This window comes from Camelus bactrianus, chromosome 35, assembly GCF_048773025.1.
Source record: "Camelus bactrianus isolate YW-2024 breed Bactrian camel chromosome 35, ASM4877302v1, whole genome shotgun sequence".
In the NCBI taxonomy this organism is placed as follows: domain Eukaryota; kingdom Metazoa; phylum Chordata; class Mammalia; order Artiodactyla; family Camelidae; genus Camelus; species Camelus bactrianus.
Window position 1 is genome coordinate 7,987,604 of NC_133573.1, and position 16,487 is coordinate 8,004,090.

General features: G+C 39.5%; 1 protein-coding gene across 4 annotated transcripts in view; it reads left to right on the forward strand.

Annotated features, from left to right (window-relative positions):
* Positions 1–16,487, forward strand: part of ODAD2 (outer dynein arm docking complex subunit 2) — a 154,145-nt gene that overhangs the window by 19,221 nt on the left and 118,437 nt on the right. For all 4 annotated transcript variants that reach the window (XR_012504139.1, XM_074358060.1, XM_074358062.1 and 1 more), the window contains exons 8-10: positions 7,554–7,759; positions 9,138–9,233; positions 11,266–11,413. Coding sequence is in view for 3 of the 4 variants with exons in the window: in XM_074358060.1 (XP_074214161.1) it covers positions 7,554–7,759; positions 9,138–9,233; positions 11,266–11,413 (450 nt within the window). In the remaining variant the exon portion in view is untranslated. The remainder of the gene's footprint in view (positions 1–7,553; positions 7,760–9,137; positions 9,234–11,265; positions 11,414–16,487) is intronic.

Genomic DNA, 16,487 nt, shown 5'->3' on the forward strand with positions numbered 1-16,487 from the left:
GATATCTTGTTCCAGCACCATTTGTTGAAAACATTGTCCTTTCTTTGCTGAATTGCCTCTATACATTTGTCAAAAATGAGTTGTCCATTCATATGGGTGCATTTCTGTTCCATTAATCCTTTTGTCTATTTTTAATCCCAGGACCACACTGTCTTGATTACTGTAGCTTTATAATAAATCTTAAAGTCAGGTAGTGTAAATCCTCCAATGTTGTTGTGGTTCTTCAGAGTTGCTGGCTATTCTGCACCTTTTGTATGTTCATTGGAGTTTTATAGTAAGCTTGTCAACTTCTTCATAAAAAGCCTGAAGGAATTATGATTGATACTGTGTCGAATCTATAGGTCCATTTAGGGAGAAGTGACAGCTTACCAATATTGGGGTTTGTAACCCAAGGAGCACAGTTTGTCTCCCCACTTATTTAGTATATATTAGTATGTCTCACCATCTTATTTAATTTCTCTCAGCAGTGGTTTGTAACTTTCAGTGCACAGGTCTTAAACATCTCTTGTGAAACTCATCTGTAAACATTTCCTATTTGGGGGCTATTGTTAATAGTAGTTTTAAAGTTTCAATTTCAGATTATTTGTTGCTACTATGTAAAAATACACTTGAGTTTCTGTATATTGATTTAATATCCTGGATTGCTGCCAAAGTCAGTATTAGTTCTGTCTGGTTTATAGATTCCAGGTTTTTTTTTTTAATATATAGATGATCATACTGTCTGTGAATAAAGATCATTTTACTTCTTCCTTTCCAATTTCAGTCATTTTATTTCTTTTTCTTTCCTTAATGCACCAGCTGGAACCTCCAGTACAGAATTGGATAGACATGGTTTCTTGTTCCTGGTGGTAAATGGGAAGCTTTCAGTTTCTCATTATTAAGTACATTAGCTATAGAGTTTTCACAGGTGAAATTTATAAGGCTGAGGAAGTTCCCCTCTATTCCAAGTTGTTGAGAACTTTTATTAGGAATAGATGTTGGATTTTATCAAATGATATTTCTGTTCCTATTAATTAATCAGGTTTTTCCCCTTAAGTTTAACATGGTGAGTTCTACTGATTTTCAAGTGATAAACCTACCTTACATTTCTGGGACAAACTTCACTATTTCAGGATGTCTTATCCTTTTTATATATTTAAAAATTTAATTTGCTAATATTTTATTAAGAAGTTTTGCATTTGTGTAAGACCATAAATAATGTAGTTTCCTTTTCTTCAATATCTTTGTCTAGTTTGGGTGTCAGAGTAATAGTTATAGAATGAGTTGGAAAGTTTTATCTCCCCTTCAATTTTCTGGAAGAGTTTGTGTAGAATTGGTATTCTTTCTGTCTTAAATGTTTGGTAGAATTTACCAGTGAAGCCATCTGGGGCTAGAGTGTTCTTTGTGGGAAAGGTTTTAACCACAAATTCAATGTCCGTACTAGTGACAGGGTCATGCAGGTTGTCTGTCTTCGTGAGGAGCTTGGCAGGTGGCCTTTAAAGTAATGTATCCCTTTCACCTAAGTTGCTGAATTGACTGGTACAAACTTGTTAATAGTATTCTTGAGAAAACTTTTAGTAACTGTAGAATCTGTGGATGTATGTTACATCTCTCATTCTGATACAAGTCACTCACTGTGTTTGATTTTTTTCTTGATCCATCTGGATAGAAGTCTGTCAGTTTTCTCAATTCTCTCAAAGAACTAGCTTTTGGTTTCATTGATTTTTCTCTATTTTTCTTTTTTTCTACCTCACTTTAGTATTTATTATTTCTTTTCTTCTCTTTAGCTAGCATTTCATTTACTCTTATTTCTCTAGGTTTTTTTTTAAAAATCATACATTTAATTTAACCTAGTCATATTTGCATTGAAAGGAACTTCACTGATTTCAGGTGTGAATGAATAATATTTTACTTGGAAGATACAAAACAAAGGGTTATACCTTAGAAATACTCACAGTAGTTGATGGAATTCTCTTAAGTCTGCGTTCAGCTATAGAGAAGCTGCTTGTCTTTTGGACAAAGACATTCAGAAGCAAGTGAGCACCTCCGCGGGAGCAGGGCCGGGAGAGACGTCAGGCACCCGCACTTCTCGCCATGGTGGTCGACGCTTCAGAGGTGCATCTGTTTCTACATCCTTCTGCCTGTTCGGGGTTTATATTTCTTCTTTTTCTAGTTTCTTAAAGTGGCAGCTTAGACTGTTGATTTGAGAGTTTTCTTCATTGCTAATGTAAGTGTTTAGTGCTATAAATTTCCCCCACAGCACTGCTGCCTACCACACATTTTGATACAGTATTGTGTATTTAAAAAAATTCCCTTAAACCAACTATACCTCAATAAAAACTTTTTTTCCTTGAGACTTCCTCTTTGATCCATGATTATTTAGAAGCTTGTTGTTTAGTGTTCAGGCATTGGGAGATTTTCCCATTATGTTATTCATCGTTAGTTTGATTCCACTGTAGTCAGAGGACACACTGGGGATGACTTAAATCTTATAAATTTGGTTTTTGCTGTGGCTGAGTTCTTCATATCCTTGCTGATTTTCTATCAGTGCTGAGAGGGGGAGGAAAATCCCCCAACTATAATTGTAGGTTTGTCTGTTTCTTCTCTTAGTTCTGGGTTTGTATCTGCACCTCGGCATACACATTTAGGATTATGTCTTCTTGACTGGCCGATTCATCATTATATAATGTCCCTCTCTGTGCCTGGTAATTTTTTTTCCTGAAGTCTACTTACTCTGCTATTAATGTAGTAACTCCTGCTTTCTTCTTCTTCCTTCTTTTTCTTTTTTCTGCTTTCTTTCAACTAACGTTTGCACGGTATACCTTTTCCCCTCCTTTTACGTTAAGCTACCTGTATCATTATATTTGAAATGAGTTTCTTGTTGACAGCATATAGTTGAGTCATTTTAAACTCCACTTTCTGAAACTTTATCTGTTGAGGTATCCATTGTTGTGTTTAGATCATTTACATTTAATTAGTGATACCTTAGGACTTAACATCTGCCAGTTTAGTTTTGGCTTCTGTTTCTTCCTTCTGCTTTTCACTTTGCTGTTTTTTTTTTTCCTGGTTTTCTTTGGATTACTTGAACATCTTTTTTGAATTCCATTTTGATTTATCCAGACTGTTTTTGAGTGTATCTCTTTGTATAGAGTTTTAGGTGGTTTTAAGTATTGTATTATATGTAATTTGTCATTATCTACTGGTCTGACGCTCTACCACTTGAGTGAAGTATAGAAACCATATCTCCCTTCAAGTCCCCCTCGTTTGTGTTTATTTCTTTCACATTGATAACCACGTGAGGCCCGTGTTACATGAGACTACGTTATAATTCATGCTTCAACCGTCAAACGTCATTTGGAAAACTGAAGAGGAGAATGAGTCTTTTCCATTTACCCATACTTTCATTCATTCTGTTGTATTTTTCTTCCTTTCTGATGTTGCCAGTTTCCTTCTTTTGTCATATTCTTTCTGTTTAAGAACTTCCTGTTCTTTTAGGTAGGTTTGTTGGTGACAGATTCTCTGTTTTCCTTTATCTGAGAACATTCTGAATTCCCCTTTACTCCTGAAGAATATTTCCACTGGATATGGTATTCTGGGTTGACAGTTCCTTACTTTTAGCATCTGAAAAATGTCCCAGTCTTTCTGGCCTCCATGGTTGCTCATGAGAAATCTGCTGTTATTATTAATTGTTTTTGTCTTATATGTAAAATACTGTTTCTCTGTCACTGCTGTTAAGAATTTTCCTTGTCTTTAGTTTCATGGAGTTTGATTATTATGTATCTTGGCATGGATTTCTTTGGGTTTATTCGGCTTAGGGCTTGCTCAGCTTCTTAAATCTTAGATTTATGTCTTTTTCCAAATTTGGGAAAATTTCAGACATTCTTAGAATGCATTTTCAGTCTGGCCTCCTTTCTCCTTTCCTTCTGGTGCTCTGATGACATGAATGTTGGATTTTTTTGCTGTGGTCCCACAGATCCTGAGACTCGGGGGTTTTTCTGTATTTTTTTTCAATATATTTTCTCTGTTATTCAGACTGGGTAATTTCTATTTTTTTTTTAAATTGAAGTACAGTCAGTTACAATGTGTCAGTTTCTGGAGTGTAGCACAATTGTCTCAGTCATGCATATATGTACACATATTTGTTTTCATATTCTTTTGCATTAAAGGTTATTACAAGATATTGAATATAGTTCCCTGTGCTATAAGAAAGAAATTTGTTTTGTTAATCTGTTTATATGTATAGTGGCTAACATTGACAAAACTGAAACTCCCAAACACATTAGGTAATTTCCATTGTTCTGTCTTCAAGTTCATGGATTCTCTCCTGTGTCCTCTCCATCCTGTTGCTGAACTATCCAGTGAGGTATTTTGGTTTGTAAATTTCAGTTGCAAAATTTTTATTTGGTTCTTCTTTATATCATCTGTTTATTTGCAGAGACTTTCTGATTCTTCATTTGTTTCAAGTCTCCCTAATTGCTCATTGAAGCTTTTTTACGATGGATGCTTTAAAATCTTATTCTAACATCTATCTGAGATTATTTCACCATCTATTTTATCTTGGTATAAACATCTATTCATCGCCCTTTCTCATTCAGGTTGTGATGTACCTTGTTCTTGGTACGATGAGTGATTTTTTATTGTGTCTTGGACATTTTTGGCATTATGTTGTGAAACTTTGGATTTTATGTAAAATCTTTTGTTCTAGCAGGCTTTCTCTGATACCTCACTGGTGGAGGTCTGGGGTACTGTAGGGTGTGGGTAAAACCCAAGTTCCCCACTTAGTCTCCACTGAGAACCTCGTGGTGTAGGATCTGCCTCATTACCACTGGGCAGGGGTGGAAATTAGGTCTCCCCATTGGGCCTCTGCTGACACTATCCTGGCAAGGAAGGGGTGGGGCTTGATTACCTGCTTCCCACGTGGCCTCCACTTATGCCATTGGAGATGAGCCCATTGCTATGTGGAGGTGGTGATTTTACTGCATCTTGAGATGATAAAATGATTTTTCCTCTTCAGATTGTTGATATGATCATTAATTTAATTTTTGAATATTGAACCAACACTGAATCCTGGGATGAATCCCACTTGGTCATGATGTCTTTCTTACTGTGTTAGACGTTGCTGGATGTAGTTTGGGAACACTTTACGGAGCATCTTTGCATCTACATTCATGAAGGGCATGCGTCAGTAGTTATCTTCTAATGTCTTTGTCTGGTTTTGGTACCCAGGTAATGTGGCCTCAAAGTGAACTGAGAGGTATTCACTACTTTTCTTCTCTCTGGAATTCCTCGTGTAGATTGGGTCTTATTTCTTTGTTAAATGTTTCATAGAATTTATCAATGAAGCCATCTGTACCTGGAGGTCTCTTTGTTGAAAGGTTTTATACTGAGAATTTGATTTCTTTAATAATTGTAGAACTATTCAGATTTCTTGTTGTGCTTTGGTGGTTTGTGTCTTTCAGTGAATTTGTGTGTTTTATCTAACTTACCTAATTTATTGCCATCAAGTGCAGCATTCCACTCTTATCCTTTAATGTCTGAAGGATCTTTAATGATAACCCCTCTTTCATTCCTAATATTGGCCATTTATATCTCCTCTCTTTTTATTCTTGATTAGTCTGGAAAGAAGTGATCCATTTTATTGATCTTTTCAAAGAACAGCTGTTTGTTTCATTGATTTCCTCTATTGTTTGCTTTCTATTTTATTTCTGATTTTAATCTAATTTTCTTTCTTCTGCTTTCTTCGGGTTTAATCTAATCTTACTTAATTTCTTGAATTGGAAGCTTGGCATTGATTTGAGACTTTTTTTCTTTAAATGAAGTTTTATGCTATAGATTTCTTTATAAACGGTATATAAACTGTTCCCCATAGACTTTAATATGTTTTCATGCAAATCAATGTATCTGAGGACTTTCCCGCTATCTTCCTCTTACTGATTTCTGGTTCACTTCCACTTGCATTAAGAGAAGATATTCTGTATGGTTTTTGTTCTTTTAAATTGGTAGATGCTTGTTTTATGGCTTAGAATGTGGTGCCTTTTGGTGACTTAGCCTTGTGCATTTGAGAAGAATGTGTACTCTGCTGCTGCTGTGTGCTGTGTTCTATAAATGTCAGTTATGTCCAGTTGGCTGATGGTTTTCCTCAGGTCTTTTATATTCTTATTAATTTGTTTCTGCTCATTTTGTTGATCACTGAGAGGGGAGTTCTGAAGTCTCCTAATTGCGGATTTATCCATTTTTCCTGTTAGTTTTATTTTTGCCCTACATATTTTGAAGTTCTGTTCGGTGAACGCGCAGTTAGAATCGGGCGCTAATTGGCTCTCTGTCATAGTGTGTCTCTCTCTTTGTCCCTGATACTATTATTTGTTTTGAAGTCCATTTTGTCTGATTTTAATGTAGCCTTTCCTGCTTTTTTGATATTAGTTGCATGGAATATTTTTTCTAGCCTTTTGCTTATAGTGTATTTATATCTTTATAGATAAAGTAGTTTCTTTTAGACCACGAATAGTCGGGTTTTCCTTTTTCATCCAATCTAACGATTTCTTTCAATCAAAGTTTTTAAATCATTTTCATGTAGTGTACCTACTGATAGGGTTGAATTAAATTTACTATTTTGCTAGTTGTTTTTATTTGTCCCATTTGTTCTTTGTTCTTTTTTCCCTCTTTTGAATTAATTGAACTTTTAGAATGATTCCATTTTATTTATGCTATTATTCCATCAGTTACACTCCTCTTTAAAGTATCTTACTTGCTGCCCCAGGGCTTTTAATATATCTCTCTAACTGATCACGTCTGCCTTTTAAGTAATACTGTGCAGTTTCACAAGATCGTTTAAGAACCTTACAGCAGTGCACTTCAGATGCCTCTCTCTGTCTTTTGCACTATTATTGTCATACATTTTGCTTTGACATGCTAACTCCTCATCAGAGCCTTTTATATTTATTTTGACCATTTCCACATTGTTTTGATCCATGTTCTGTCCTTCTGATTGAAGAGCTTCAGGAACATTTTTCTAGCCCAAATCTTTTGGCAGTGAATTCTCTCAGCTTTCCTACAGAGTTTTTTTTTTTTTTTCCCCCTCTCTTTTTGTCACTTGAAAGATATGACTCCCTTGTTTTCTGGACTGCATTGTCTCTGATGAGAAGTCTCTTTTAATTGTTATGTTTCTTCCTCTGACTGTGATGTGGCTTTTATCTCTGGCCATCTGCAAGATGTTCGCCTTACCCTCGGTCTCAGCAGTGTGACTAAGAGGCGTCCCCGTCACCGTGGGGTCTGAGTGTAATTCTTCTCCAGTGGTGGTGAGGAGAGAGGCGGTCCAGCCCTGCTGCGGTGCGCTGCAGCAGACGTGAGTTTAGGATCGCCCCATCACTGTCAGCCCAACTCCAGCAGGGGCGTTGGTCCTGAAGTTGCCTGGATGCAATTTGTGTTGCTAAGCAATGCAAGTTAGAGCATCTTGAGACCTCTTTGTCTGCTTCTATCCCTGGGGTTAATTTTCAGATAGCACAAGACAATTCAGAAGTGTTATCATTGTAAAAGGGTGGTCATTTTTTTTGTTGTTGTTGCTGTTTAAATTGTAGAAGGTTAGAGTCAATGAAGGACAGCAAAAGGAAAAGGACCAGCCCGATGAGACACCTAGGAAGAGGGAGGACGCCACCTTGCGTAAAGCTAGCACCGCTTCCCATAGGAGTGCACTGGAGAGCAGCAGAATTAATCTGGGGAAGAAACAGATGACCAAGAGATTAGAGCCAAGCTTAAACTGGAAGAGCACTGTTGATGCCAAAGGGTATGTAGACATTTACATGCTGGGTTGTCTGAGGCATCCTCGCTAACCATGTTTGCCTACCTTTTCACATACCTTTATTTCGTCAGGGGAAAATACAGAGTAGATGCTTACATCTCCATCCGTAATGCAAGTTGATTCCTTCCTCCTCTCTTCATGTTCCAAGCAGAAAGATTCGGCATCCAACAGGGTGTGTGCGCAGAGCACCGTGAAGGGAGAGCATGGTTCCCTCTCACGTAGATGGTGGATCAGGGCAAGTAATACCTGGAAAAGATGCTGAGACACGTGGAGGAGTCACTCGGGAAATGCAAATGTTGTGGTAGGGACCAGGTTAAGGGAGTGCTAGGAGAACTCATTTTTAAGTTATGTGATTAAATTACATGGAGTTACTGAGGGAAAATTTCATAGAGGTAGCATCTTGTCAGTAACAGAACTCCAAGTGAACACTACAGAAAGGGAAGGTCCTGAGTAAGGCGGACACTGGTTTGATGAAATGTCTGAAACGTACAAGTCCGCCCCCTCCAAATCGGCGCCAAAGCAAAGATTAAGGACCAGTGTCAACGCCAAAGCAGAGACGCCCAGACCACTTTTTACAGTTTAGCAAGTAGGCTTAAAAGTTGCAATCTGTTTTCAGTATTCTGTGTTGTCCCCTTCTTGGGTTAAGACCTGGTTCCCAGCTGGTCACCTGGGGACCCTCAGCTGCAGGGAGTCTTAGAACCACAGGTGATGGTAATTTGGAAGCAAACTCAGAGAGCTGACAGAAGGCAAGGGTTTTCTGGAAGGAGGAAGCTGCTTGCTCCTCTGATTCTCATTGATTCTGGGGTGTTTGACCTTTGGAGCCTGACTGGAAAGAGTCTGAAAATGACAAACACATGGGCTGCCTGTTAACTGGGAGGGGAATTATAAAAGCCTGCTTTTCCCATGTGCTTACTTTTTCAACTAATAATTTACTAGTTGGGTATTTAAAGCAGACCCAGTATGTGCCAAGGAGTATGCTAAGCTTGGGAAGACCCAGAAAACCAGGCAGGGGCCCTGCTGCAAAGTTGATGGGGGAGGGGCGGTGAGGTAGAGAAACAGGCAACTCTGCTCCAGGACAGAAATCACAGAAGGAAGGGCCTTCCCAGTTACGGCAGCCTGTGGAGACCTAGTACAAAGGAACACTGGGCAAAGCGATTCTTCAGTATGTAAAGTGACTAGCGGTGCTTGAAGGACCAAAAGGGACGTCTCAGGTGTCAGAGGAGGCCGGAGCTCAGAGTCAGTCTCTGTGTCAGGAAAGCACATCATTTGGGTACATGAAAAGGATGGAATATTCGTCCACGTTTCTATTTTTAATTTCCTATTCATCAGCATAAGGTAATTAATAAAGTTACTATTTCTTTAGGAAAAGAAGCTCAGTAAGAGACACCCAAGGAGGAAAACATGGAGGAAGACTTGAAAAGCCAAGACCATCTATTTTGCCTGGAATAGCACAGTTTCGGTGTGTTTCTGTTACCCTGACCCGTTGTTAAAGGCCACCCCCTACACGACACGGGCTAGTGAATGCCAGTTAATGGTGTTCTTACTTGTTCCTATTAGGGCCCTATATCTTAATCCATATTGACAGTTAGCAGGAATGCTGTAAAAATGGGAGTAGTAGATTTCTTTAAGTAGATTTACAAGATATCCTTTTAATGTGAAGTTACTTTAAATACATCGGTCTACTGATATTAGTTAACCCTACGTAAATGAATATATTTAATGCAAAAAGCAGGTAAGTAAGTGGGAGCAGAACTGGGCTCTTAGCTGATCTCCTGCCTCTGAATAATCGTGTCATAGCAAAACCGCCGTCTTTCTGAGCCTCACTGTACTGATGACCGATGGCTCTGCCATTCTAAAGTGATACATGTTATTTGTCATTATCGATTTTCAGTTTGACAACAAAAACAACGTATCTGGGGGAGGAGGTTCAGCCACTTTTATTTTAGGACGGTGGTGGGAGGAAATGGCAGGAGTTTCACGTTATAAAATACGCACACTTGGAAAAAAACCTGGGCTTTTATAGTTCTACAGTTTACATTAATGACTGGCATCCATTCTGAGTTAATTTTTTATAAAGTGTGACACCCTTGCCAAAGTCAAGGTTCTTCCTTTTTTTTTTTAACCTAGTGATGTCCAATTGCTCCAACACTGTTTGATGAAAAGGCCATTTTTCCACCACTGAATGGCTTTTTCACCTTAGTCTGTCCTTCAGATATACATCCAGGGGCGGAATGCTGGACCGCATGGCAGCTCCGTCGCTGACTTTCTGAGGACCCTTGACCCTGTCTCCCACAGTGGCTGTACCAGCTGTATTTTCATTTTCACTCAGCTTGATGTTTTTACCACCTCTTCTTTATCCGTTGTCGATGGACACGGAGGTTGCTTCCATGTCTTGGCTCCTGTAAATGCTGCTGCTGCGAACATAGGCGTTTACATCGTTTCTTGAGTAGATCTGATCTACCCGACTTTCCTCTGTAACCAGCTCAGGTGTTCGTGACATCTTTTGGACAAGCGAATACATAAACCTGAAACTCAGCTCATGTGGGCTTGTTAAATTGGAACAGGCACTTCCGTTCAGGATTCCACCCCGCTGTGGCGCAGGGAGCACAGCTGCACCGTCCTGTGCTTTTGAAAGTACAAGAATTCGAGCTCTTTGTGCTATAAGACCTGAGAAATTAACAGAGTGGTAGGACCTTAAAAGTTAATGGAACTTGACAGTTAGCCACCCTCCTCCTATGCTTCCAGGTGGAAAAGACTAGAAAAGACTTATGGAAGAGAGCACAATGGGGTGATGGAGAGAGGAGAGGAGGCAGAGAAAGAAAGGAAATAAGGATGAATTAGACATTGTCTGGAGGGCTTGAGTGAGCTAGCCTGTGTCTGTGACCTTGATGTTGGGTTAGAAGCCTCTAGAGCAGTGAGGAGTAAAGGGAACTCCCTTTGTGATGGGAGCAAATGCCTCTTCCTTTCGGGCACTGGCAGCCTGTCCCACTGAGCTTTCTGCAGTAATAGAAATAGTGGATTTCTGAGCTGTCCAGCATGGTGGCCACTAGCCATGTGCAATTATTGAGCACTTGGAGTGTGGCCAGTGCGATTAGAGAACTGAAGTTTTAACTGTAAATTCATTTTTAAGTAAATAAATAGAACAAATGTAAATATAAATAATCACAAGTTATTTAAGTTATTTAACCACTGACAAGCAGCTGCCTTATTGTACAGAAACATCTTAGGTCATTTACCTAATACCCTTGTCATTTCTTACTTTTCTTTATTATTATTGCATCCATAACAATAATACTAAACTGCACCTGCTATAGAGACATGCATTTATTCACCTCCTCATATAGGTCTTAACAGAGAGCTTCCAGAACTCGGAAGATGTTAGTATCTTATACATTGCTTATGGACATGTTGTTGAAATAGTAACCTTATAACCATGTCCATGCTGTAGCATAAATATACTTATTTTATGATGTTGTTGTTATTGTTTTTAGTAAGAGTGTTCAAAAGGTTGAGGACATTATTAGTGACAGCGCCTCAGAGAGTGAGGAAGATGAAGAACCATCTGAACGTCGTAAGGAAGCAAATGCAGATTTGCCATCAGAATACTGGCAAATTCAGAAGCTGGTGAAATATTTGAAGGTGAGAGACAGATCTTTTGCACTGTTTGCAATGTTTATTTTAAATTTTTTCCTAAAAAATGTATATTCTGCTTCCAAGCTTACTGTATGTTTCTTTCAAGTAAGGTAGTATCTCTGTTACTATTTAAATGTGCACACAAGAAGGTCTTATCACCCTGAGGATAATGAAGTTTGTCCTCATGGAGCAGCCAGGCTGCCTGGTACCAGCCCTCTCCCCTGACTGGGGAGCAGTCAGTGGGCCATGACCACCAGCAGATGTGACTTGTCAACATTTTATGATTTGCAGTCTGGTGTGGTAGAAAGAGCAAGGAGTTTTGAAGTTGGACCTAGACTAATTTCTAGGTTGTGTCACTTACTAGCAGTGTGACTGTTAAAAAGTTATGATTTTGAGCCTTAATTTTCCCAACCCATGGAGTGAAATTAGTAATACCCACTATGGGGTTATTTTAAGGACTAAGAAAACACATTTGAAACATGTGATGTTGTGTCTGATACATTGTAGGTGCTTAAAATACGCAATATTGGTCCATTTCTGTGACTCTCTTTAAGATCACGTGTGAAAACATTTTACATAAAAACTGGCCCATAAGACATTGTGTTTAAGTCTTTGAATGTGGGGTGGGGCAAGGAAAATGATTTACCCAAACTGGGACGAATACTGACTTCTGTTATTGGATGTGGACCCTGATGATGTCCAGGCCGTGTCTGAAGCTACATCCCGGAAGCACTTGTGAAAGCATCTTGTCCTCCTGCGTTTGCCAGTGGCTCATCCTATTTAAAGATATTTATGTGACTCCTAAATTGCTAAAGGATGCTTTTCCTGTGCCTTTGAGGTCATTCCCAGCTGACGGGTAAAACAGCCTATGTGCACATTTTTGTGAATTCAGCAAAGGCCCTCTGCATGCACACAGTCCTGTAGGTGCAAGTAAGTCGAAAAAGTTTTTCCTAAAAGAAAAATATGGCCCCTTCCTCTGATGGACACGGTCTCAGCTGCAATTCCCAGCATTTCTCAGAAACAAATTTTACGTTTTCCTGAATCTTAAGAAAACTTAATCAAGAAATTGGGAAATTAGAATTAAAATCTGAGAAGTAAAATTTAGTAATCATCCTGAAGAAATTATTGGTTCAGAGGAATCTACCGATACCACGGGAAGTAAGAACAGTTAATTATCTTGGTAATCACTCCGCAGTGTATGTGCGTATCACACCAGCACCCTGTACGATGTAGATAAACAATTATATGTGTCAGTTATCCCTCAGTAAAGTTTAAAAAAGAGAGAAGAAAATTCCGGCAGCAGAGTCAGAGTTGAAGGCAGGCGTTTGCAGACCTCAGGGCAGAGAACGGTGGTCACAGCCTAGTCAGGGAGACTTGCTCGCTGTTCCCGCCTGCTCTAAGTGTGTATCTGCTGCTAATGGCGAGTCATTCTTGCAAAAATGAGTAATAAGCTTATATGTATCGTATGCTTTACACAAACCCTGTTAGTGGTGTTCCAAGAGATAACAAACTTGTGAAGCGAAGTAAGTTGTTAAATTTAAGATTTTGACCTGTGATCCCCTGTGGCCTTGCTGAGCCTGCTAGCTCTGAGTGGGATGTCATTTGGAGGTGCCCTGGCATTTTTCCAGTGTTTGGATAGTCACTATGTTATATGTATTATATATTACAATTTGTTCTTTTCAAGTAATTTAATGGAAGAAATGCAGAGAGAGGAAGATGTGACTGTGGGTTGTGCAACCCTCTGTCCTGAAATCAGAAGCTGATCTAAAATCTGAATTAGCAAAAACAACATAGATTTAACGGCCAGATCAGAATCAGGGCAAGCAGATAACGTATCTGCATCCTTAAAAAGGGAAATGAGTGTATGCGAAGCAAACCTAATGCCCACCTTGGCTATGCTTTTGGAAACCTCTTAACAATCTGACCAATGTCAATGCAAAATGAAAGGAAATTTTTAACATCTGGAATATTTGTCATGAAAGAAAAGTCAAGACTGCTGGATAGAACAATGATTTGTATATTTTAACATTACATTTTGAGAATATCTTATAAATGATAAATATTTTAATATCTTTCAATTTTTAAAATGGCTTTTAGTTAGTATTTATTTTGTGTTAATGTTCCCTCTTCTAGTGTCTTCTGTTATCAAATAGCAGGTGGAAATCATTTTTACATGTTATTGCAATTTAAATATATATAGTTTTTTTAATACAGAAAACCTTGGAAATGTTTATAATCTTTACCACAAAAAGTGCTGTGCTGTTTATTATGGAAACAATTTGCTATTATCATCATCAGTTGTAGAGTAACATAAGTAAAATTTAGGAAAAAATATAAAATAACTGAGGATTTCAGGAATTCCTGAGAATTTCTGGGATTCCAGTGTTTCAGTCAGGAATCTGGAAGATTCCTATCTGTTGGGAACTTGGAAACACTAGTGTGGAGCATAGGCTGGCGTTTGGGCCGCACGGTCTCGCACCCCTTTGGCGGGAGTCTCTGTGCACAAACCATCCGGTCAGCACGGCGGCCAGCCCCGCACACACGGCAACAGCGTCTGGGCTCGGGTGACCTGCGTGGCCTGTGAGCCCGGGGTTGCCCGGGATCTCCACTCAGAGAGAGCGTGTCATGCAGGGAAAAACTGGCAGCGAACTCTGCCACCCAGCACTGCAGCCACAGGCACTGGGGCTTGGACGGGGCCTTTTGGAAGAAGATGTGTTGGTGTTTATGCAAAGAATTTTGGTCTGTTAATTTTATTTCATTAGCAAAAGGAATCAAAGAGTCAAAAGGGCAGATGTGTCAGCTGGGCCAGGAGGCAGGATAAAGGAGCAGTTAGAGGCATGATCTTCGAAGTCAGAAAGACTTCAGCTGAGTCGGGTGTCTGCCAGTTACTAGCTCAGTGACCTTGGGGGTGCTGGCGGGCCTCTGCCAGCTTTGGTTTCCTCATTGGTCAAGATGGCAAAATAAAAGATCCCACATTTTAGGGTTACTGTAAATATTACATGAAATCTAACACATGTTGAGGGCTTAGCAAAAAGGGCCTAGCTCAGCACCTGTTGGCAATGTAATTACTGTTGTTGCATCTTACGACTGTAGACCAGGTGAGCCGGGGAGGCTTAGTGACGTGCACAGGCGGTCCTCAGCTTTTGCTTTGAGATTCTGGCAACCGATAGAAGGAAGAAATACAGTGAGTTCATACAGCGAGGGACTCTTACCATCATAAGGTCAAAAACAACCCACTTGCCAATGAGGGTAACTGATCCTGGTGCTAAGAGCAGAAAGAATTTTCTCCCCAAGGACTTAATGGGGCAGCTAGTGGATAAACAGTGAAAAACATCCTCCCCGCGAACATGGCGCAGTGTGTCTGGGAAGAGTCTCATTATTGAATAGCTGTCTTGCGCTTTTCAACTTTTTAGCCTAAGTCCACAGAATAGCAGGCCAAAAAGGGATGCGCTGTTGCTGTCCCAGAGCAGCTAAGGAAAACACGTATTGATGAAGTGCTACCTAAGCTTGCATAAGTTACCCGTCAATAAATCATGTGCAAATGTGATACTTTTGGCCAGAGAATAAATTGCTTGGAATTATTATAGTTCCCACAGGTAAATATTCTTAACATAGCCAATAAAAGAAACAGTATATCTACAAATGATTTCAAGGTTTTCGACACAGATAAATGTTTCTTATATGGAGACACAAAAGGATATTAAAAGCCCATGAAATGCAAAATCGAATGTCTCTAGGTAATCTCAGAAAAATACACCTGACATTGTAATTTACACAATCATGCCTTAAATGTAGATTTCAAACAGCAGAGAAATGTTAATCTTGACTGACTCTCCACTTACCATTTTCCAAGTACAGCAATGTCTGCAATTGTTGAAAAAGTTTTGATGAGCTCATTAATACCCCGACAAGTCAATGAATGATATAGCTTAGTATTTATCCAGAGCTATGAGCTCAGATCTTGGCACATCATAACGGGAGTTAGTCTTTAATTATTTGGCTTTGACATACGTTCCTTTCAACTTGCAAGTTTTACATCTGTATATATATTTTTAATCGGGATTTTTAGAACACGGTTTAATTTTTAAACTAATGGTTATATTGCATTTTTACTCATCAGCCTTCCAGCTTCCCCTCCCCCCACACACAGCTGGTGACTTTGCACCCTAATTCTAAATGAAGCAATAAATTCCTTTTTCAGCCACCTGAGTGGGAAGCGCTTCCATTCTGCCTTCTGCTACCCCTTGTGGTGCAGCCTGTCTTATCAGCTACTCTTTGAGTGGAGAGACCACATTAAACTCATTTCTGTATTTCACAGGGTGTCTCACTAGTGAGCCCAGGCTTGCCGCTCCGCCCTCTGCTCAGGTGTGCCAGGGACAGAATGAGGTTCCCCAGGTGCCAGGCTGTCTTCCGCTCTCAGCTCCTTGAGAACCGCTTTTCCTCCCTCTGAGCCTGAGTCGTTCGGTTCCTTCTGCTGGGGATGTCTTTCCCCATCTTCTTTTACTCCCGTCCCCTCCTTTCCCTCTTCCAGCCTCCTTGTAGATAGATGGCTTCCTTGCTGCACCTGCCAGCATTATATGAATCTTCTTTTCTCCCCTGTCCATTGTGGCTTCAGAATCTCACAACTGAGATGTTTTGCTTTGGCTCAGTCCCAGCGACTGGGGGAGCTGGTTGTTAAGGTATACGCCCCACACTAATACTGTGAGTCTCTCTAGAAATACAGTAAGTTTCACTCAATTCTAAATCGGAAATGTATGGAACCCCTTGGTGAAACAGGAGAGTTGGAGGATTTTTGTTGTTTGGAAATGGGGAATACTTCTTCACCACAAGTGTTCCAACAATATAAATGAACACAAATAGGTACCTTTTAGTAACATGAGACAAAATGTTGAAAGTTCATAATTATAAGTAGATCTGAATTTCACACACCTTAGTGTAAGTATCCTTAAACTGAAGCATGGATTTCTGGACCCATAGTTGTAGCCTGCTGGAATCCATCTCTATGTGGATTAACGATGGAATTTAATACTATAGGATGAATAAATCCAAGAGAAAGTTGAGGAGACTAGACTACGGGTGG